Below are 22,673 nucleotides of genomic sequence, written 5' to 3'. Positions count from 1 at the left end.
CAACAATTATCTGCTTGTTTTTATTCTATTTTAATAAGACTAACGCTGGCTTGCTTTCCACATCCAGCTATTATGCTATGCTAACACAACACAACGGGTTAGTTGAGCAGCACACTCTTACCGGAAATGAACATCCCACTACAACAAGTTATTTTATTTACCGGCAAATATATATATATTATATATTTCCAAGAAAACATTTCCAAATCTTACCAATATTCCACTCTGATTTGTACACCCATGACCACACCTCGACGACAGCTATGAGATTCACTCCCTGTCCTATAAAGTTAACACGCCGATTTCGCACTTGATTAGAGGCGGAATATCAAATGGCTCGTCCACTTATAATAGTGCACTACTAGCGGCGTAAAAGCAATTATAACATACCCTACGCAGTGCACTAATATGGGTAACAATGAGCGATTGGGGACGCAAGCACATTGACCAACGGGAGAACATCTAGCGCCTCCTGTGGTGTTGGAGAAATATTTACAGGTGTCTTGTAAAAACATCCGAGGCAGTAAATAAATGAAGAAATACGTACAATATAAGTAAGAAATCAGCATTTGCTGTGAACAGATTTATTCATCTTTATTTGCCGCTGGAAAAAAACCCCCAATAAAAACCATCACAGAAATCCTAATGGTTTCCACTACAAACACCATTACAAACCATCAACTAACCAATAAAACCATTACCATTACAATTATTGGTCCTTTATGGTATCCACTAGACATAACATGCCACCAATAGAAGGCAATAAATTACCATTAGAGACCCACAGGGATTATTACAGTCTCCATTAGAACCAAAACAATTCCCATTATAACCATTACAAATTCTATGCGGGTTCATATTTTCTTTTCCAACAGGGAGGACCTATAGTTATATTTAAAGTGTTCAAGTCAGTCTTTCACTTTTTGTCATCACCCTCCATCCATCCATCCATGCATCTTCTATACCACTTATCCTTCCTTCAGGGTCACGGGGAACATGGAGCCTCTCCCAGGGAGCATCGGGCACAAGGCAGGGTACACCCTGGACAGGGTCGAATCTGTCGCAGGGCACAGTCACATGCACACTCACACACGCATTCGTACACTACGGACACTTTGGACATGCAAATCAGCCTACATGCATGTCTTTGGACTGGGGGAGGAAACTGGAGTACCCGGTGGAAACCCCCGCTGCACAGGGAGAACATGCAAACTCCGCACACACAGGGCCACGGTGGGAATCGAACCCCCGACCCTGGAGGTGTGAGGTGAATGTTCTATCATCACCCTTATAATTTATATTTCTGACACATACCCTAGATAGAATAAGAACACCACTGAGTCTCTTCCGGTTGAAGACCCTTAAGGGACCTTCAGAATATTCTCTGCTCCTTTATATTCACCAGTTTGTTTTTCTCATCATTGCAAATCATTTTTGCATTTCTTTAAGCATGTCTGTATTGATTTGAAAATATATTTCTTATGGCTCATCATTTTGTTGAAAGCTCTATCTTTGGCTAAGTGTCTCAACATCCTGGCAGAGCCAACTAGGTTTTTTGGCTGAAATATCCAGGTATTCGGCAAAATACAAGATACCATCAATCGAATACCACCAAGAGCCCCTGAATCTTGTATTCAGTCAGCAAACATGCTAATGATGTGCATGACCACAACATCTGATACCAATTACAGTATATGCAAGATTTGGAGCCTATCCTGAGAGCACTTGACGTGAGGCAGGGAGGAAACCCACACAGCCATGTGAAACTCCACACAAACAGTAACACAAGATTAGGATTGAATGCGGGACCCTGGAGCCATGCGATTGCAATGTTACATTATTATTATTTTCTTTCTTTTTTTTAACTTACTTTTTCTTGATTCACTTCTCCAGGGTATTTCCAGGTGAATTGAATGACATTTGTTTCAACATAAGGTACAGTATAAAAAAGTATAAAATAGTAGAACAATAGGCTACTTAACTAATACAGTAAAAATAGTATAAATATAGTTAGAGAGTTAGAACAAATACACACATACACATGCTTTTTTTTAAACAATTAAGTGACTAATTAATAAACAATAAACAAACGTTTATATAGTTAAAGTATAGAATAGGTAAATTATTGTCATTTGAATTTGGTTGTGGGTGTGTATTTTATATTTCCTACCGTTTATTAAAAAGGCATCATACCCATTTATGCACATGTTCAGAAACAGTGAGCCACATGATGGCAGCAGCCAACCACTAAAGTCTCATGCTGGTGGTTGATATGGTTCTTCCTTTGATTCAGCACTGTAATAGTATGTCCTCAAAGGTCCTCAAGACTTTAAAAACAAAAGTATATTACTTTGCTTCCCATTAACTAGGTAATTGTTTAATTTAGCACTGAGAAATTAACCTGCATTATGTATATATCTGGTATCTGGCCTTATCATCTGCCCCAGCACTGGAATGCTGGTCTAATTAAAGACATTTACTGCAAAGAGCAGTTTTTGGTGTACAGGATAAATGAAGACTGTGGGAATTTACTGATTAAGGTCTAGCTTTAATCTTAATGTAACCCAAGATCACATTTTCGGGAAAAGACAGAACATGGAGTGGCGCCTTATTATACAGCCTAAGCTGATAGCCTGCAGGATACAGTTTAATGTGGTTTTTTATATTACCATACTGACCACACAGTAAACCATAAGTGAACAGCACAATGTAGCCTACAGGCATGCTTAGCTTTTACTTAGCTTTCAGGATTGTCGTACCTTCAAGTGTACTTTCAAGTCTTCAACCTATTTTTTCCCCCTGCATTAAGATAATGATGTGCTGACTTGAGATTGAACCTTTTTTTTTTTTTTTTTAAATCACTGACTCTTTGATCTGTTATCGAAATAATTAATATTGAATGTCATATATTGCTATGCCATGGGGAAAAACTGACTCGAATATTAACAAGCCTACAGTAGTAACCCAATAGTCTTGTAATTTATAACAGGTGCAATTTGGATTTTTGTATAATAGTTTGCCAGAAAGGTATGTGTCAGCACTTAGAAGTTATAGAAGAATTATAAGAAATAAGAGAGGCCCTGTGATTATAGACAAATTTGTTTGGTTTAAAATAAAAAATAAAAAAATAAAAAACCGAACAAAACCATGCAGCCAGAGAGCTTGCTTCAAACTTTGTTTCTTGAAAATGACCGTAATATCTGGATGTCAATCTAACAGTGAAAGTGTAAATGCACTCCAAATGTGTCTAAACCAGATTTAAATCATAAACTGCTCAAACCACTTCAGGCTTTCTGATGAATTTTAGCCAGATATTATTCAAGTGTAGACACATCTGTTTCTCTAAACCACATTGGACAACCAAACCTCCTCCCAAAACATATTACATCATAATATATATGCACACTGACCTACAAAGTTGCAATATTTTGCTTTTCCTCAATTAAATGCAATGATGCAACAACCATATTTTGCGAAAAACTGAAAACAAGGAACAAAGCAGGAAGTTGGTTGCTAGGTATAATGAGTTAATTTGCTTACTGACCAAAATTCAATCTGACTGCCTTACACCACCCTGCCATGTCCTATTACAACATGTCCTATTGTGTTTTATTCCTTACATAAACCCTTTTATAGTGCTGGAAATGGCAGAGGAAGAACACCCTAGCATTTGGTGTTGATAGGAAAAAAAAACAAAACAAAACAAAAAAAACAGAGATAATTAGGAATTAGGAATGTCTGATAAGCATCGGTGTAAGTGTTGACTCATCAGTTCCTACATTTCACTTCTTCTTTTAATTTTTTTTTTAATCTATTTATTTTAAATGTATGATATGAACTTCAAAATCATTCAAATTAGTGGTATGAAATGTATGCCCAGTTTGCCACTCTTTATTAGAATTGTGTAAATGTATATGTCAGTCCTTTTTATTTGTCTTAAACATCACCTTCATGTCATCTGTTAGAGAAAAGTGAAGATATGAAGAAGTGTGTGTGTGTGTGTGTGTGTGTGTGTGTGTGTGTGTGTGTGTGTGTGTGTGCGTGTGCTTTTGGTTAGATTTGGTTAGATTAGCCTCATAGTGAGTATTATGAACTTTAATCCTAGTTTCACGAGCTCTGTCTGGTGCTCAATGATTTACCCAGTCCAATATTGCCTTTGATTAAGGACCAGGTGTATTAAAGTGAGAAACACAGATGACAGTGATACAGAATTCTTGACATGTGACAGGATAATGGGTTCTTACTCACTGGTGGATTGACAGTTTACCACCGGGCCCTCGGCAGATGTGACGCAGATGTGTGGAAGTTAAACGTTTGAAGCAGAGTGCCAGAAAGAGAGAGACAAAGTTAATTTAAACAAGTTTGCTAAACAGGCATAAAGATGGTGTACTCATAGAAATTCACGGTCACTGCTGTGGTTGAATACGTTTTTTTGTTTCAATGGGGACAATTTTGTCCTTAAGGTTCTGACTGTAACTATTTTGTGTACCTAGATTAAAATATTCAATTCAATTTCAATTCAATTTTATTTGTATAGCGCTTTTTTACAATAGACATTGTCTCAAAGCAGCTTTACAGAAATATCAACATGGTATACAGATATTAAAGGTGCGAATTTATCCCAACTGAGCAAGCCACTGAGTGGCGACGGTGGCAAGGAAAAACTCCCTAAGATGTTTTAAGAGGAAGAAACCTTGAGAGGACCCCGACTCAGAAGGGAACCCGTCCTCATCTGGGTAACAACAGTTAGTGTGAAAAAGTTCATTATGGATTTATATGAAGTCTGTATGGCGTTAGGAGCAGCCGTAGTCCCAGCAGTCTGGAATTAAAGAAGATTTGAGCTCAATCCAGAGGCAGAAAGGATCTGATTTATGATCTGATATAGATTTATGAAAGCAAATTAGGGTGAAATATTAAAATTCCAATAACAATACACACCTTTTACAAAAAATGTATACTGTTTTTAACACATTAACACAGACAAAATGATTAAAAAAGAAAAAGACAAAAATGTCCATAAGGACGCACAAGGGTTAAGGATTTATGCTTCTATCCGAGCTCTCTTCTGTCATTATTAAAGGTGCACCTTCCTCCACAATGATTGACTTTTATCAGTGTGTGAATGAATGGGTCGGAAACTGAAGGGAGCTCCGACTTTGTCCGGCACCTTCTTCTCCTCAAAAGCATTTACAGTCCCCTCTGAAACTATTGGAACGGCAAGGCCAATTCATTGTTTTTGCTGTAGACTGAAAACCTTTGGATTTGAGATAAAAAAAAATATGAATATGAGAAGAGAGTTTATAATGTCAGCTTTTATTTCCTGGTATTTATATGTAGATGTGTTAAACAACATAGAACATAACACATTTTGTATCAGACTACCAAATTTGTATGGGAGCAAAAATATTGCAACATGTGACTGACAGGTGTTTCCTGTTAGATTGATTGTTTAAATGATAAATGGCTCTGAACATCTGCTCTTGGTTTTAGCCTTCAGTTTCACCTGTGAACCTATGCATTTGTTGTTAAAAAAGATAAGCCAACATGAAGATCAGAGAGCTGCCTACAGGAGAAAAGCAAGTTATTTTGAAGCTGAGAAAAGACAAAAGAAGGGAAATCAATCAGAGCCATTGCACAATATTGGGCATAGCCAATACAACAATTGGTTCTATGTTATATGTTGTTTAATACATGTAGAAATGTAAATTACTTTGGTGAATAGCACAAACAAATAAATTGTCCTTAATAATAATACAATGTTGTATTACAGGGACTGTATCACAGTGTTATAGAGTCATAGTGAATTTCATGACATTTCCCATAGTGAGGTGGAAGCCTTTCTGATCAATCAGTAGTCTGCAAATTGTGCCATTATTTTAAGGCATAAACACAAATTTGATTAATTTTCTTAACTTGCTCTGTAGGTTTCTGAATAGATTGATTATAAACATAAAAAATGGGACGATGTAGTGTTTAGCTCTGCTACAAAGTCATTAAAAGAGTTTATAACTTGGGCATATGGAGCATTTCTCTTTCAGATCAGCGTAGTCAAACATAACTAGTGCTTAGAGAGTTCAATTACTAACACTTATGTTTCCCATTCATGCTTAAAGTCAGTGAAGGGTCATACAAGAGTTCTGTGTTAATTGAATTTGGAGAAAAGTTTGTTCATTCACTCATCTTCAGTAACTGCTGGTCAGAGTTGTTGTGCGTCCGGAGCCTATCCCGGGAACACTGGTTGCAAGGCAGAAAACTCAACACTATCCCTAACACTCATTCACACTTAGCCAAACAAAGTAGCCAAACAAACCGCTGGCATGGTTTTGGGAGGTGAGAGGAAAGCAGAAAACATGGAGGAAATCCACAAAGACATGGGGAGAACATGTAACACTCCACGCAAACACTAACACGAGCTCAGGATTGAACCAGGGACCTTGGAGCTGTACAGCAGAAACTCTACCTGCTGCACATTTTCCAATAATCTAAGTGGTTCTGTATAAATCCACAGCAATTTCAGTAATACATAGACTTTCACATATCACACCTTGTTCTTTACTTCCTGCCCCCTTATTTGATTGACAGCTAAGATTGTCTTACAGTTCTGAAAGAATGTAAACACTTAAGGCTTTCTGGAGTCCGTTTCGAACAGCTCTCAGAAGCAGCTCTGATGAGCATAAACTAAGCTTTAATGTGTAGTATGTGGTTTAATATGCTTGTATGTCTATAAACTTGACACTTGCAAATAAATCTTTGTGGTGGAGAAGGACACAGCAGAACCCTTGTTGCAAAATTTCCCTCTGTGTAGCAATTTTCTAGCAGCAGTCAAAAGTCCCAAATCCTCAAATCCCCAAATCATACATCCAGCATCTTTAAAGCTGACAGCTACTGCAGTGCAGTAGCAGTAAAGTTTATGTCTTTTCACTTTACGCCATCACTAGGACAAAGGCTCTAATGTCCTAATGGAGCAGTAGGCACACAATAAGCACTACACCTCTAAAACTCCATTAGCTCCTGACTGGTTTATATACACTCAAATCCTTACCACTTTTGTGAAGTCATCAGCCTGCCCAGAGTCTGATCTCTGACTTGATTAGACCACCACTTTGTCTATGAGTAAAAGAAAAAAAATAGAATAGAAAAGAAAACAAATTACCTGGCCTCTTTTCTTTTCTCCCTTACACTACTTGAAGTGTATAAGTCCAAATCATGTGTATATTTGTTTAAGAGTGTGTATAAAAGAAAGAGAGATTTGTGCATCTCTGAATGATTTGGTTACATCTAAGGGTGTTAATGGTTTCAAGTAACAATACTGCACCACTGGGTGAGTCACAAATTAGTGTGCCCTACTCCAGGACTCAATAAATATACAGTATGTGCTGGTGCTGTTTTCATATCTTGATTATATATACAAACGTACAGAACAATAACTTTTTTGGAAATGTCTGCCATTGCTTTGATCTGTGGTGGCTCGTTTCTGTTCAAGCACCCTCCCTCCCTCCCTCCCTCCCCTTACTTATTTGTCAGAGTAATCATACTCCATCTTGCACCATGCTGTCTCACTGCTCCTCACTCTTTGGTCCGCCTTGCTCATTAGAATAAGTCTGCAGCTTGGCAGGAAGCATTGGAGAAAAATCTCTCTCCCTCTCTTACTCTCTCTCTCTCTCTCTGGTGGGCAAGATGATTCCTACCCACATCCATCTCCATTAGTGTAATAGCGTATAGCAGCTCAGACAACTCTACCACCCATACCTCCCCTCCCCTTACCCCCTCTCTCTGGATCACATTTCTCCCACTGTTATTTTTCCAGGTGGAGAAAGAGAGAGTGGATGAGAGTGAAAGTAGGGGGTATGCTGAGAGAGAGAAAGAGAGAGAGAGAGAGAGAGAGAGAGAGAGAGAGAGAGAGAGAGAGAGAGAGAAAGCAAGAGATTAGTTAGGCCTGGCTGAAAAAGAATCATCCATCCTTAGCTGCCTGTCCACTCTGCAGTGTCACGACCCTCATGGGAGACTCGGCTCTCCGTCCAGCTCGGATTTACAGTCTGCATGTGTGGGTGTGTTTAGTCTGTATGCGTGTGCATATGTTTCCATCTACATGTCTCTAAACCAGGAGCACAGACAGACCCCCTGCAGCTGCATGCATTCTCTTCAACGCTTTCCCACCACCACCAGGCCTCCAATGTAATGCCCACTTGCATCATTACATCTACACACCCAACAGCCCATAGCCACACTACAATCTAGCTGCCATTCCTACCAAGATAATCGGCAGCCACATTACTCCAACTGAGATTATAGGGCTTCTGCTTTTGGTCCTACTTTAACCCCATTTCTCAAACCCAAGGACGACCTCTAAGCCCCAACCCAGGAAGTGACAGGTCAGAGTGGAGCCCCAGAGGTAAAGGTCAGGAAGCAATTATGGGCAGTAATAGAGTGCAGTGTGGAAAGTTCTAGATCGGCTTTGAGTTTTGGCATCTGTTCAGAGCAGGTCTCAAGGGCAGATTATTTCTTAAGCTTGCACAAATCCTGCTAACCTGTTCTGGGCCAGTAGCATTGCACTCTTTGGAAGATTTGGAGGGTTGAAAATACTTGGTATGATAGTTTAAAAGTACTTGTAGCTTGCAGAGTACAATGGCTTCATTTTTCATAGGACCTTGATTAAATTATTTCATTCAGCTTGTTCAGTTCAGCTGGGTTGGATATTCATTGTATAGCAGTGAATGGAAGTGTCTCAGATATCTCAAAGTAGCTCACTAGAATGGCAGGAAGAATCAAGAGCCCATTCAAATTCGTTCTGCTGTCTCTTTAAATATGCTGCACATACTTGAAGCCCCAAGATCATTTTTTTACCCCATTTTTCTAGTGAACTCTTCATCTGTGAGACACATGAAGCTAGCTATCACAACTGCTACTCGTGCTACATCACAGATAAGCTAAACAAACTCAGAAGAAACTGCAAACATGCCCTTGATTGGCTAATATTACACTGAGTAGACTGTATTTCATCCACCCACAGAGCATGGCCAATTTTGCTCTCTTGGATACCCAGCCATGACATTGTCAGGATTCAAACTCACAGTCTCCCAATGATGGGTTCAATGCTTTTCTGTTATGCCCCTCAGATTAACTGACACAAAGCTCAAGTTCTTCTCACCCAAGCTGAGACTGAAATGGCCATAAAAACTGTTTTTGCAAAGTGCAGATAGATTCCTCTTCTCCATGATCACCGTCATTTTTGACCCTATTTGTTACGTCTGCATAAGTCATGTGGTGGACATGTAATGGACAAAATAAGGAAAGCTCACTGCAACAGTTTACAGGAGAGCAAACAAACCCCATACAGCCATAAGGCCAAGGTCAAGGCCAGCTGGAGACTTAAGGGTGGTTGGAGTTAAGCTTCATATTAGGGCTGAATTACAGAAACAGTGTCAATATGTATGGCATAGCAATGCGAAGCTAAGTCTCAGCACAGTTTATGTTTCCCATAAACTCTGTCTTTCAAGCCTTCAAAGCCGTAAAATATGATTTCAAACTTATGATTTCAAGATTTGAAAGGTGCACAAATTTTTAAGCAATGACTGGATGCTTAATTTATCCATCACAACTGCACTCTAGAAGCTGCAATGCCCAATAAATTCTCCTGATGGAGTTGACTTTAATATTAGCATATTAGCATTAGCTATTAGCATTAGTGTTTCTAATGTAATCTTTCTTCTGGAAAGCATTGTAAATTGTCAGGTTCTAAATGTAATAATCACCTCCTCACTAATATTTCACCATTACACCTGGCTGTAAGTTAAACATAAAAGCAACAGACTGTGGCTACAGTCAAGAGCAAAACACACAAAAAGAATATCACAAAAATGAATGAAGTCTTGACTTTGATCATTCGTGCCAATATTTGCCACCTTAAAAGTGTTCCATATTTGATCCTGCAAACTTAAACATGTTTTTCTGTAAAATAAAACAAAAACAAATGCATCTGACTCAAGCCAGAAGTGTAGCTAGGGCGGCAGAGAGGGGATTTTATTTTGGAAACCTCCCTTGTAAAAATGTATGACATTTACAAATGCTTATTTGTGGGTGGATAACATAAACGTACAGTGCAGATGATTATATATGTGTCCAATGACCTTGTTTTGTTCAGTAATTACTTTGTAATGATGTTCATAAAAGGTCAACAAAGTTAAAACAACATTTTAAACCACATTATTCAAAGACCATTAGCTTCTTCAATCGCAGTTTATTGGCTACCAGCTGATATGGCGAGAATTAGGATTAACCAATCAGGATCATTAATTTTTCCTGTTTCTGTTTGAAAGCTACTAGTCAGGTAGCTACACTTACACAGGGATAGATTGAATGAAAAGTAACGAATGATTTTGTGTCTCACATAAAAATCACCAAATAATTTCTGTTAAATTGTTACTGTATTTTCAGAGTACAGTTTATTTTCATTCTAAATGTAAAAAAAAAAAAAATAAAACAACCAAAAACTATTCAACTAGTAAGCAGTTGTTAACAAATATTCAAAAGTCCAACATATTTGTATGCTAGTGCTTTTCAATATACCAGGAATGTATTTAGCATGGTAAATATACTAATATGAAATATACTACTTCAGCAAATACTGTAGATTTGGGATTCTGTGAATGTTAACCATTGAATGTTATATAGAAACCTTTATTACTATATAATATCACTATAGAATATTTCTTTAGCTACCTTAAAAATTACACATTTGAACTGAGCTAAAGCAAGGGTTTACAGCCCATCGACCTCCAGCAGAGCATGTGGATGATGTGACCTTGCACTGTACTGTTTCCTGATGGTTGCACAAGCTTTGATCAGGATCAATGAGGCACTGAATGTATCCGACCTCTAAACAGTGGCAAAAAGTTTTTGCTGTATTTTGAAAAAGTAGAACAAGCGTAGAAATTTGATACTAGCTTTCATCAACATGAACGTTACTTTTCAGTCTAATGGTCTGTTTCTGATTCATAGCGTCTGTTTATAAAGTTAGTCATCAGACAGAATCTTAATTATGAAAACGGCCAAGCTCTTTCTAAGTAAGTGTCATTACACAGAGCAGGCTGTATCGTATGATCGGATGCTATCCAGCATTTCCTTTTAGCAGCAGCTGGTTAAGCAGAGCACTTTTGTATGATGCAGATAGAGAGGAAGAGAGAAGGAGCGAGATGGCGATGAGGAAGGATAGAGTGGGGGGCATCAGGTTCAGCAGGATGGAGGGATGGAGTGACAGGTCGGCAGGGAGGAAGGAAGAGAAACGGAAATGGAGAGGATCAGATTATCATTGTCAGCAAGGCTAACCTGTGCATTAGTCCATATAGGAGACCATCTATGCTCCTGTCCTGATATGTTTTAACTTAATTCTAATTTTGTTAATTCATTTTGTCATTTGATCAAAATATGTTTGTGTGGGTGAAACCATGATGAAATAATGATAGAATGGTTCTTTGGTTAGCCACCTGACTAGTAGGAACAGATTGTATGCTTTCTACATTGTCAGATACTTAATGTTTCAAACTTTAAGTGTATGTAAATTAATTAATTAATTAAAAATAAATAATTAAAAATCCAAAGTTTAAATTTTTTTTACACAGATGATATATATATATATATATATATATATATATATATATATATATATATATATATATATATATATATATATATATATATAAAATTGTTTTTCACTTTCCTTGCAACACAAATACTAAACAAGGAGCCACCTTGTGTATATGTGTATATGTATATATGTATGTATTGGGGGGCACAGTGGCTTAGTGCCTCGCAGCTTCCAGGTTAGGGGTTCGATTCCTGCCTCCACCCTGTGAGCGTAGAGCATGAATGTTCTTCCCGTGCTTCAGAGGTTTCCTCCAGGTACTCTGGTTTTCTCCCCCAGTCCAAAGAAATGCATTGAAGGCTAATTGGCATCTCTAAAGTGTCCATAATGTGTGAATGGGTGTGTGAGTGTGTGTGTTTGTGCCCTGCCAGGGTGTCCCCTGCTTTGTGCCCTGAGTTCGACCCTGTGTAGATTACAGAAAATGGATGGATAGATGGATTTATTGTATAGAGTATTTTATTTCTATTTCTAAGTTAACACAAGCTAGAATGACAGACAGAATGGTTATTATTGCAATTCCCTGCATGAACTGCAAATGCTCAGTGCTTGAATTCGTCGGAAACTAGAGAATGCATGAGGAATGGTGGTTATGATTGTAATTAAATTTAATGAAGAATTGTCATTACGTCTACAATTACATTACCGTTTCCTGAAGCTCACAATATAGATGGTGTGATCATAAGCTGTTTTACAGTGGGGTGTGGTGAAATCTGACCAATTTGTTTTAATAGTCGGTATTTCAGCTACACACTGAGCAGTATAGCTGATGCTGTGAAAGTGTGACAAACAGGGTGCTTGTGAAAATACAAACCCTGCAAGTGGGAAAACATGGGTAGGGCAAAAAACGAGAGTAACCAAGAGAATGTGAATTATGATAGAGGGAGAAAGAGAGAGAGAGAGAGAGAGAGAGAGAGAGAGAGAGAGAGAGAGAGAGAGATGTATAAGAGGATCAGAGGATATATGCATGTATAAGCCTAACCTTTACCTCTGCCACTTATCTACCTGACCTTCTGTAATATGCAAGATCTGACCTTTCACCTTTCAACTTTCACAGGTCACAGGCATGACAGATTTTACAATATTTTAGCTAAAGTGGACCCCATAGACAACAGTGCACAGATCTTCTTGAGTCAGGGCCAAACAGAGTTCAGCTATTACTCTCCATGTGCACATTGAATGAAGCCGATCCATCATTTATTCCTTAATGTTTGAACAATTGCTATTGCAGCCTGGTTATTGGTTATTATTTTCCATTCTGTTACTGAATATATTGCACAGCCATTAGTGTTAATCCATCCATCTATTTTTCATACTGCTAATCCTACACAAGGTTAATTAGAGTTAATGTGGATTTTATAACTTACTAAGTCCAATGTAAAACCTCCTGCATATAGTTTTGGTTATGACCATAAGTACTGAACTAATTTAAATCAATATACAGCATAATAATGTACAATTTAAAGAATTTCCATGACTTTAATCATTTTTTTTTTTTAATGAAATCTGATTTACCGCTCCTCTATTGTAAGATAAGGAATGAATAAAAAAAAAAGCATAATCATTGATATGATATGATAATTTATTAGACATTTATTTAGCATTTATGGAAGAAGTCTCCAGTGCTTTGTAACAGTAATTTTTCCGCCATGGGAAAATGTTTAGGACAGAGGACTTTCCAATTTCTGGTTTCTCAGTAAGGCAGTTTGTCCTATTGACTGTGTGTGCTTTAATGTAAGAGACAACAAGAACTAAATTGCTTTGTAGACATAACATAACTATAAACAGTTAAAATGTACGTTGTGTTATTCTTTAATAATTGTTAATGTTGGCAAATTGCTGAAGTATAAGAGGAATCAAACACTTCAGGATGTGCTATTATTGGAAAATAATCCACTTTGGGGTGGTAATAGTAACTCTGCTTCCCCGAACACACCACCCTGTCATTGATTATCTTCCTGTAACAGCATACCCTGTTATATTTTATTCCTGATTATTGAAAAATAGATTACAACCCCATTTCCAAAAAAGTTGGGATGCTGTGTAAAATGTAAATACAAACAGAATAGGACGATTTGCTAATTATTTAAACCCTATGTTTAATCAAAAAAAGTAGAAGGACAACATATCAAATCTTGAAACTGACTAATTGTATTGTTTTTCGAAATTTCTTTTTAATTTGATGTCAGCACCATGTTTTAAAAAAAACGTTGGGACAGTGGCATGTTTACCACTGTGTTTTGTCAGCTCTTCTTTTAAAAATGCTCTGTAAGCATTTAGGAACTGGCTGGAGCAGTTCGGAGAACTGCTTAGGAGCATTTAGGAGACTAGTTGCTGTAGGTTTGAAAGTGAAATGTTTTCCCATTCTTTCATGCTATAAGATTTCAGCTGCTCAACAGTTCGGGGCCTCCTTTCTCGTATGTTTCGTTTCATTATGCGCCAAATGTTTTCAATGGGTGACAGGTCTGGACTGCAGAGCCATGCTGTTGTAATACGTGCAGAATGTGGTTTGGCATTGTCTTGCTGAAATAAGCAAGGCCGTTCCCTGAATAAGACGTCATCAGGATGGCAGCATATGTTGCTCCAAAACGTTCCACAGTAATGGTGCCTTCACAGTAGTTCATTTTGAATGAATCTTTACTATGACTTGGGAACAGCGAGTTGTCTCAGAGAGTGAATCGTTTCCGGACACACACACACACTCACAGAGAGAGAGAGAGAGAGAGAGAGAGAGAGAGAGAGAGAGAGAGAGAGAGAGAGAGAGAGAGAGAGAGAGAGATTATATTCTACTGAAATTAATGAAATGACCTGAAAAAAGATTCGTTCATTTTGCTGAACGAGATTCAAAGATCCGAGTCAGTAAAATGATCTGAACTTCCCATCACTACTTCACAGATGTGCAAGTTACCCATGCCATGTGCACGAATGCTGGCTTTTGAATTGTGCTCTGATAACAAGCCAGGTAACTCTGCTCTTCAGCCCAGAGGATGCAGTGTTCATGATTTCCAAAAAGAATTTCAAATTTTGATTCTTCAGACCACAGGACAGTTTTCCCCTTTGCCTCAGTCCATTTTGAATGAGCTAGGGCCCAGAGAAGGTGGCAGAGTTTCTGGATCTTGTTTATATATGTTTTTTTATTTGCATAGCAGAGTTTTAACTTGCATTTTTGGATGGAGTGATGAACAGTGTTCACTGAAAATAGTTTTCGGAAGAGTTCCTGAGTCCATGCAGTAATTTCCACTACAGAATCGTGTCTGATGATCATGGCCATCCAATATTGGTTTTCAGCCTTGTTCCTTGTTCTATGAAACTTTTAATGATATTACATTTACATTTATTCATTTAGCAGACGCTTTTATCCAAAGCGACTTACAAATGAGAAAATACAAGCAAAAATGAGAAAATACAAGCAAATATTATGTAGGTGATTAAATCCCCAAATTCTTTGCTTTTTTATGTTGAGTAATGTTAATCTTAAATTGTTGAATTATTTGCCCTCGGAGTCTTTCACAGAGTGGTGAATCCCTACAGATCTTTACTTCTGAAAGACTCAGACTCTCTGGGCTGACCTTTTTACACCCAATCATGTTACTGACCTGTTGGCAATTAACCTAATTAGTTGTGAGATGTTCCACCAGATGATTTGTTTTAAGCATTGCACAACTTTTCCTATGTTTTGTTGGAAAATTCAAAATGAGCATCCATTCATCACTTTTCCACACTGTTTATCCTCCACGGGGTTGCAGGGAGCATGGAGCATATCCCATGGAGCTCGGGGTACAGGGTGGGGGACACATCACAGGGCACAATTGCACACACATTCCCACACTGTGGGCAATTTGAAAATGCCAACCAGCCTACAATGCATGCCTTTGGACTGGGGAAAGAAACCACCAAAACATGGGGAGAACATGCAAGTTTCATGCATGGAGGGTGGAGGCGGGATTTGAGCCCACAACCCCGGAAGTAAGAAGGAAATGTGCGAACCACTAAGCCACAGAGAACATTTGATATATTGTTTTTGTTTTATTTTTAATTAAACATCGGGTAAAATGATTTGCAAATCATTGCATTCTGTTTTTATTTACATTTTACAGCATCCCAATAATAATAACAATAATTTCTTTTCTATTCTATTTTATTCTGTTCTGTTCTATTCTGTTGTATTTTATGTACATGTCATTATTTGGAAGAATCTGTTCTGGGAAATGTTTGTTTCTCTAGGTTTTTTCTATGTTCTATTTTTACTCTGCCACAACTGAAGGCATGAACCAATGCTAAAAGAATATCAATAATAATACCCTAAACAGTTCATGCTGTGTGTGCTCTTTGCAGAGAGACACAAGTGTTTGATGTGGCCTTCCTCTGTCCTGCATACAAATTCTTGATTTACTCCAGAAAAAAGCACACTTTGCTGATGAGGAAGAAATGTGCAAATTGTGGAGTATTTGGTTGTCATATTTATACAAACCACATTCGTGTTCATGGGTTAAAATACAGATAAATGAGATGGAACATGCAGAAAATGAATAATTATTGTAAGGGTTGTATATCATGTAAAGCTGTGATTAGATTCAGATGTATGCTGGCCACACTGTCAGAAAATGTGGCTAGCGCTGACAAAATGCCAAGTGCTGATTTAGGATCAGATCTTTATACCATAACAGATATTTTCAATAGGCAGAAGCAGATTCTACTGAGCACTCTTAAGCTGCATTAACAGTACAACTTTTCAGCGTGTTCTTGGTAAGTAGGCTTGACCAAGATGGTGCAGTTAGTAATTTTGCCAGCATATAGTACTTTAGCTGTGTTCAGAACGAAGAAACATTTGAAGAGAAGGTTAACTTGCCAACCTGTTTGTTTCCAAGTAGATTGCTAGTGAGCTACCTAGGTTGACAACCATAAACAGTAAACAGTACAAACACAAGTAAAGGATAGTTATACCATCTAATCCCGCTTCCTGATTACTGACTGTGCACCATGCCACATTAAAAAAAAAATCACTATATAAAATAACAGTTATTTTATATTAGTAAATTTATATAAGCAGTTGTCCAGGTGGATGATGCAAATTCAGTCCCTTGTCATCTTGACATTGAACTGCTGGAGCTCACTCCTGGTCGGACTTCCCCTGCATGCCATAAGATCCCTGCAACTGATCCAGAATGCAGTTGCTTTAAATTTTTTTTACAAAGCCAAAAATGGAACAGTTCCCACCTATACAAAGGCACTTTTAAAACCCCATTTGCACCACATTCCCTTCAAGCCACAAGCTCGACGAGATCCATCATCCCTTAAGATACAAGGAAAACATGCAACTGGTAGAATAAACTTCAAAAGAACCCTGAAGCTCTACCTCCTCATTTAGCACTTCATTTTGCCATCCATCCATCAATCCATCCATCCATCCATCCATCCATCCATCCAGCCAATCATTTATCCATCCATCCATCCGTCCAGTGACTGTCTATCATAGCCCAGCATTGAGGAAAAACTGGAGCCTATCCTGGGAACACTGGACGAGGAAGGATGGATACTCCATGGATACTCCATGGATTCATTTGCACCTACGGGCAATTTATCATAGCCAATCCACCTACATACATGTTTTGCGAGGTGGGAGGAAACCAGAGAACCAGAATGATGTGAAACTGTGCACAGACAGTAACTAGAGTTCAGGATTTTGTGGAGGCCCAAGCACTTAAGTAAGCACTAAATCTACATGTAAAAAGAAATGTTGACTTGTGCTTCATTTTTTCTGTTGTGCACTAACTCTCATACTAACTCCTCTCTAACAACTCTGACAGATTTTTAACTTAATGGTATTCCTAGACCATGGCCTAGGATTTGTTATTCAATAGCATTTCTGTTAGTCGCTCTAGATAAGGGCATCTGCTAAATACCGCAAATTTAATTGCAATGCAAATTCCATTCAAAAGAAATTAACTGTGTTTGCAAAATTTTGCTGCCTGAGACTTCTTAATGGGGGATTTTTAAAGTATGTGGAAGTCTTGCAAATCCTATTAGGCACAAAATAAATTAGAAAGCACATAAACCCCATATGGCTTTGCTGTTATTCTCCTTTTCATTACTGCACCATGTGACTTAACAGCATTTGTTTTGATTTTAGCAAAACAGAGACATTAACTGATCAAAGAAAGGAAAAGACACAGAAATAGTGAGAGTCAGGCACAAAAGAGTAAGATGACAAGAGCGAGAGAGCGAGAGCAAGAGCGAGAGAGCGAGAGCAAGAGCGAGAGCGAGAGCAAGAGTGAGAGAGCGAGAGCAAGAGCGAGAGAGCGAGAGCAAGAGCGAGAGAGAGAGTTCAGAACGATGGCTGGAAGGGGATATGTTCTTTTCCATCTGTAAAGAATACTGGAGACTGGCCATATAAACCGTCCTGGTGGGATCACGGCTTCCTGCATTCTTCCTTTGTTCTTTTCTATCCGTTTTTCCTAACTCCGTCTTCTTCTTGTTTAAACTCTTGACAGGTATACAGTGACTCAGGCATTCTGCAAGAGGTAGGAAACGACAGAATGACGGACAGTGAGTATAAACTGAGCCAGTAACACATGCACTTCAAATACAAATACACTCTCCCCTACGGCTTTCCTAGATTTCACACACACACACACACACACACACACACACACACACACACACACACACACACACATAGACATACACACACAGTGCCACGTGCCCTTTCAATAACCAAGTACAGGTGATGCTGTGAACCTTTTACAAAAAAATCCCTAAATGCCTTTCGATGGGGTTATAAGGTTATGGATGCAAGCAGTGAATTATCAAAGCCTTTTTTTCTTTCTCATTTTCTCTTCCTTGCAGACAAACACATATGGAGTTTGACACAGACCTCACTTACATTCACGTGGCGTGACTTGTCCACACACACTCCTCATGACCTGGGCTTTCTTCCCCTGCAGACCTGAAGTGGCTGCTTATATGTCATAGTTCCTCTGAGCTGCAGAGCAAGCTGGGACGAGAGCTGACATCTGCTACACTGCAGATGTCCATGGGCTTACAAATCAATGTCACGTCACAGGGACTTAGCTTAGCTTAGGTTTTAGATGGCATATAAACTGAATATTATATACAGATGCATTTGAGGCCGGGAACAATCTGGAAGTGTTTTTACAAAATCATTTCTAATCAATTACTAATAAAAAAAAAATTGTGTCAGGGAATAAAATAAAGTTAAACACTTTGAAGAATTTTTCTGCACTTTTTGTGCATGGTCTGTTGCTTATTCTATAATCAAGTCCAGACATTGCTTTTTAGCATTTTCAACAGTTCTCTGTCCTGATGTTGCTTCATCGTTGTCCAGTTTTGTCTTTTTAATTCAGTGTTGAATTTATGGCGAATGAGAGAATAATTGCATATGTGACACCATGAACATTCGACTGGAAAACAGTAAAAGGGCAATTTAAAACATGCACACCTTTCTCAGCATGTCTACTTTAGCACCATCTGGCCCTGTGGTGGTCTTAAACCCAAACTGCTAATTTGATACACTTGCTGAAATAAAATGTAAAACTGCTGTCAGAATGAAAAACCTTACACCTCCAAAAAGGGTGACATTTTCACGGCATGAGGCAGATGTTCAGTAAGACAGCACGGTCGTGTTCTGGGTGACCAGGAGATGTAGAATGACATTGTTTTGTGCTGAGCTTTTCTAAAGCAGGTAAGTGGATACGGCAGTGATGAGAGTTCCTATGGTTACACTGCTGATTCAGCTTGTAAGCTCTTCAAACCACCAAGTATCCATGTCAGTACTTAAAAGTGCTCAGGTTTAATAGATAGGCCCTATACACCCTAGTCAGGGCATGGGGTCTTGACATATGCAACCCTCTGTGGAGTTATGGACCTCCTACTGGACCTCTAGTTCATCGTTCCTGCAGTGAGGCTCAAGAGCATCAACACCTGTACCACCATATGGAAAAGGGATCAGGTTTTATTAGCAAAGAGACCACTACATTATATTCAAATACGGATGACATTTTCCCCCTTATGTTAAAGTTCACAAAAACTATTTAACTATACAACCAATATAAATGGCAACCAACCATTATAAACCCACTGCCTGTAAAAAGTTTTTTTTTTAATGTTCAGAATCATGTTTGCATTTCAATGACCCCCAACACATGTCAAAGCTGCACTGAGATTTGGAGAGGAAGGACGCACCATTTGGAAGAATGGAACACCCAGAACAGTCCTCCAACCTTAACCCAATCAAACTAGATTGAAAGGTTTAAGAGTGAAGTCTAACCAGCTCTTCAACCCACTGGGAGTTCACGCAGCATGCACACACCAGAGCATCTCTGAAGAACACCTGGGAAATCTCATTGCTTGTATGAAGTAAATGTGTGCAGCACATATAGCTGTAGTTATACACCCATTTGTTCCCAATTGGCCAATTCCTACCAACTAGGTGGTCCTTACCTACTGCCAATAGTTACAAGTGTGTGAGTGCTGCCCCTGAAACACATAAAGTCACTGCACTTTTCAAACTGCTGCTCATGAACCAATATTGCAGCTGAATGGAGATGTTAACTGCACTCTTTCGTATATATGGGTTAAGAGACTATCATTGCTCTGATCTACAGGCAATGCTGGCTGAGTTACTTCAACAAAGTAAATAAATGACTAATTACATCATCAAAGTTGTATTTAAATGACTAATTACTCTGAAAAGTAATTGCATTACTCATTACTAATGACTTCTTAAAATCCATATCAACCTTGACCACAGACAATAGAAATGAAACTCGCCTTTTAATTCTTTAAATTTGAGCCAAACATGGAATATTTTAGCCTATTAAGCACAGCTTTATAGAACCATTTTTAATACAAATATGTTAACAAATGATATAATCTCCCAAAAACGTGAGCTACTACTTCAGATTTTAAATTCAGTATTGTTTTAAACAGAATTGTTGAAAGTCTATACAGTATGTAATGCAAGTACGTCATAAGTAATTGTAATTAAATTACTTCAAAATGAAGAGTAATCCCTTATTTGACTTTTTTTCCAGGTGAAAAGTAATTTATTTACACTAATGTGTCATTTGGTAACACGTTACACCCAATATTGAGTACAGGATAGATCTACCTGTAGGTGTGTGTGTGTGTGTTCCATCAGGAGTGAATTTGCTTGCCTTGCACCCAGTGGTTCCAGGATAGGCTCTGGATGTTCCCAGGACTGCCAATATTAGGTAAATGTAGATATAATATTAACAGACTTACCAGATGGGATCAATGAAGAGACTCTGGGAAACTACATCATTTATGCAGATCATGTAATCTAGTGTGAACATATTCATCCAGCAAAAACACCTTTTTTTTTTTTTTTTTTTTTTTAGATTAAAGCAATCCTCAAGAGTTCTTTTGACAGCTCTATTTGGGACCCTCTCAAGATATTGTAGCAGGAATCTATATAGAACAATCCCAAAGTGACAAACCAAAGAACCCTTTAATTAATATATATTTTATAATAGAGTGTACTCCATTTTCTATGATGAACTAAACCACTCCCACTGACTACAGACATCCATTAGCAGGCCAATCTAATCAGTTAAACTGGCTCATAAAAACTTTTTGATGTGTCCCCTAAACATGTGTGCTACTTTCAGTTCTGCTAAGTTTGTCCACAATAGTCATCTTTTCTATTGTTTAAAAACACCTACTAAAACCACTTTTCCCTCCCTATGGCCTAATTCTAGGCATGGCACGAATGTCTGCAGCAGCTTTTTCTTTATGCTCACAGGGCTTACACTTAAAAGATCATGTAACATAGTAATACATCAGGGTCCAAAATTCTGAGACCACTTTGAAAATCTGGGATTTTTTTTTTCTCATTTAATAGTGGAAATAAATAGAAAATTTGAGAATTTTTAAATATTTAAAACAAAGAAAGGGGATTATATATATATATATATATATATATATATATATATATATATATATATATATATATATATATAAATTGCTTTTCAGTTTCCTTACAATACAAATACTAAGTAAGGAGCCACCTAACTTATAAGAACATTAACAATGAACACATGAAAGACAGTGCTTCACAGGAATGTAAACAAAGTCAAGATCAGATAAACAAACACAGATTCAAAGCTTGGTAACCCCAGAAAAAAATATTCAACTGAGCACATACTTCACAGTGTGGTGTGTGTCTGAGAGTCTCTTATATAGTGTGGTGTGATTGTCAGTGTGATTGGGAACAGGTGTCTCTAATTAGAACTCCAGAGAAGGTGAACATGTTTGTGTGAGTGTATGAGAAGTGTAGTTGTCTTTGGCCATGTTTGTCGTTAGTGGAGTATTCTGGGAAATGGAGTCACTGGCTTTTAATTTAATGTAAGCAAATTTGTGAGATTTGACCATGTTAACTGCTTGGCACAAAAGGTCATGTTTTTCTTGAATCTTATCCATTCTATTAAAGAATGTGTTCAGACAGCACTCCAATGGATTTGATATAACATGAATCTTCAGGTTTAACAAACTAATGGAGTCCAGGCCAGTCATTATAGCAAAAGCAGGACAAACCAAATAGTAAGAAATTCTGAAATTAATTTCTAACTCAGGTTACTGCTGACAATATACTGCAATTAAATAAAATGATCAAATGATTACATTTTCTAAATTAAATGTATAGAAGCATTAAATGCAAAGTAGAAGTGTTTTCACTAGTGGGCTCAGACATTTATGAACAAACGTGTGCATTCAATGTATAATTGTGTAATGGTTAATTAATACTAGTTAAATATGCAGGAATTGGATTGTATTGATAGCTCCAAAAATTATTTAGGAAGAGCTTTGAAGGTGCGAAGTATATGCTCAGTTGCCTTTTGTCTCTGTCGTTACAAAGCCTTGATACCGTGTTTGTTTATCTGATTTTGACTTTATTCACGTTCGCGACCTTGTCTCTTTGCCTTGCCTGGTTTGGACTGTTTGCCTGATCGATTGACCATTGCCTGTCTATGTGTATTGATTTCTGCCTGATCCT

The 22,673-nt window shown here is 37.9% G+C and overlaps 1 protein-coding gene across 3 annotated transcripts in view; it reads right to left on the bottom strand.

Annotated features, from left to right (window-relative positions):
• Positions 1-22,673, bottom strand: part of selenow2a (selenoprotein W, 2a) — an 84,092-nt gene that overhangs the window by 14,624 nt on the left and 46,795 nt on the right. Inside the window, exon 1 of one of the 3 annotated variants that reach the window (XM_017493569.3) lies at positions 214-350. The exons of 1 other annotated variant lie outside the window; for it this stretch is intronic. In XM_017493569.3, coding sequence (XP_017349058.1) covers positions 214-242 — 29 coding nt within the window. In that variant the 5' untranslated portion in view covers positions 243-350. Of the gene's footprint in view, positions 1-213; positions 351-22,673 lie in introns of those variants that run through there. One more of the 3 variants, XM_017493578.3, reaches the window with a different exon arrangement.

Source organism: Ictalurus punctatus, chromosome 2 (genome assembly GCF_001660625.3).
Source record: "Ictalurus punctatus breed USDA103 chromosome 2, Coco_2.0, whole genome shotgun sequence".
Classification (NCBI taxonomy): Eukaryota; Metazoa; Chordata; class Actinopteri; order Siluriformes; family Ictaluridae; genus Ictalurus; species Ictalurus punctatus.
This window is presented reverse-complemented; position numbering and strand designations above follow the sequence as displayed.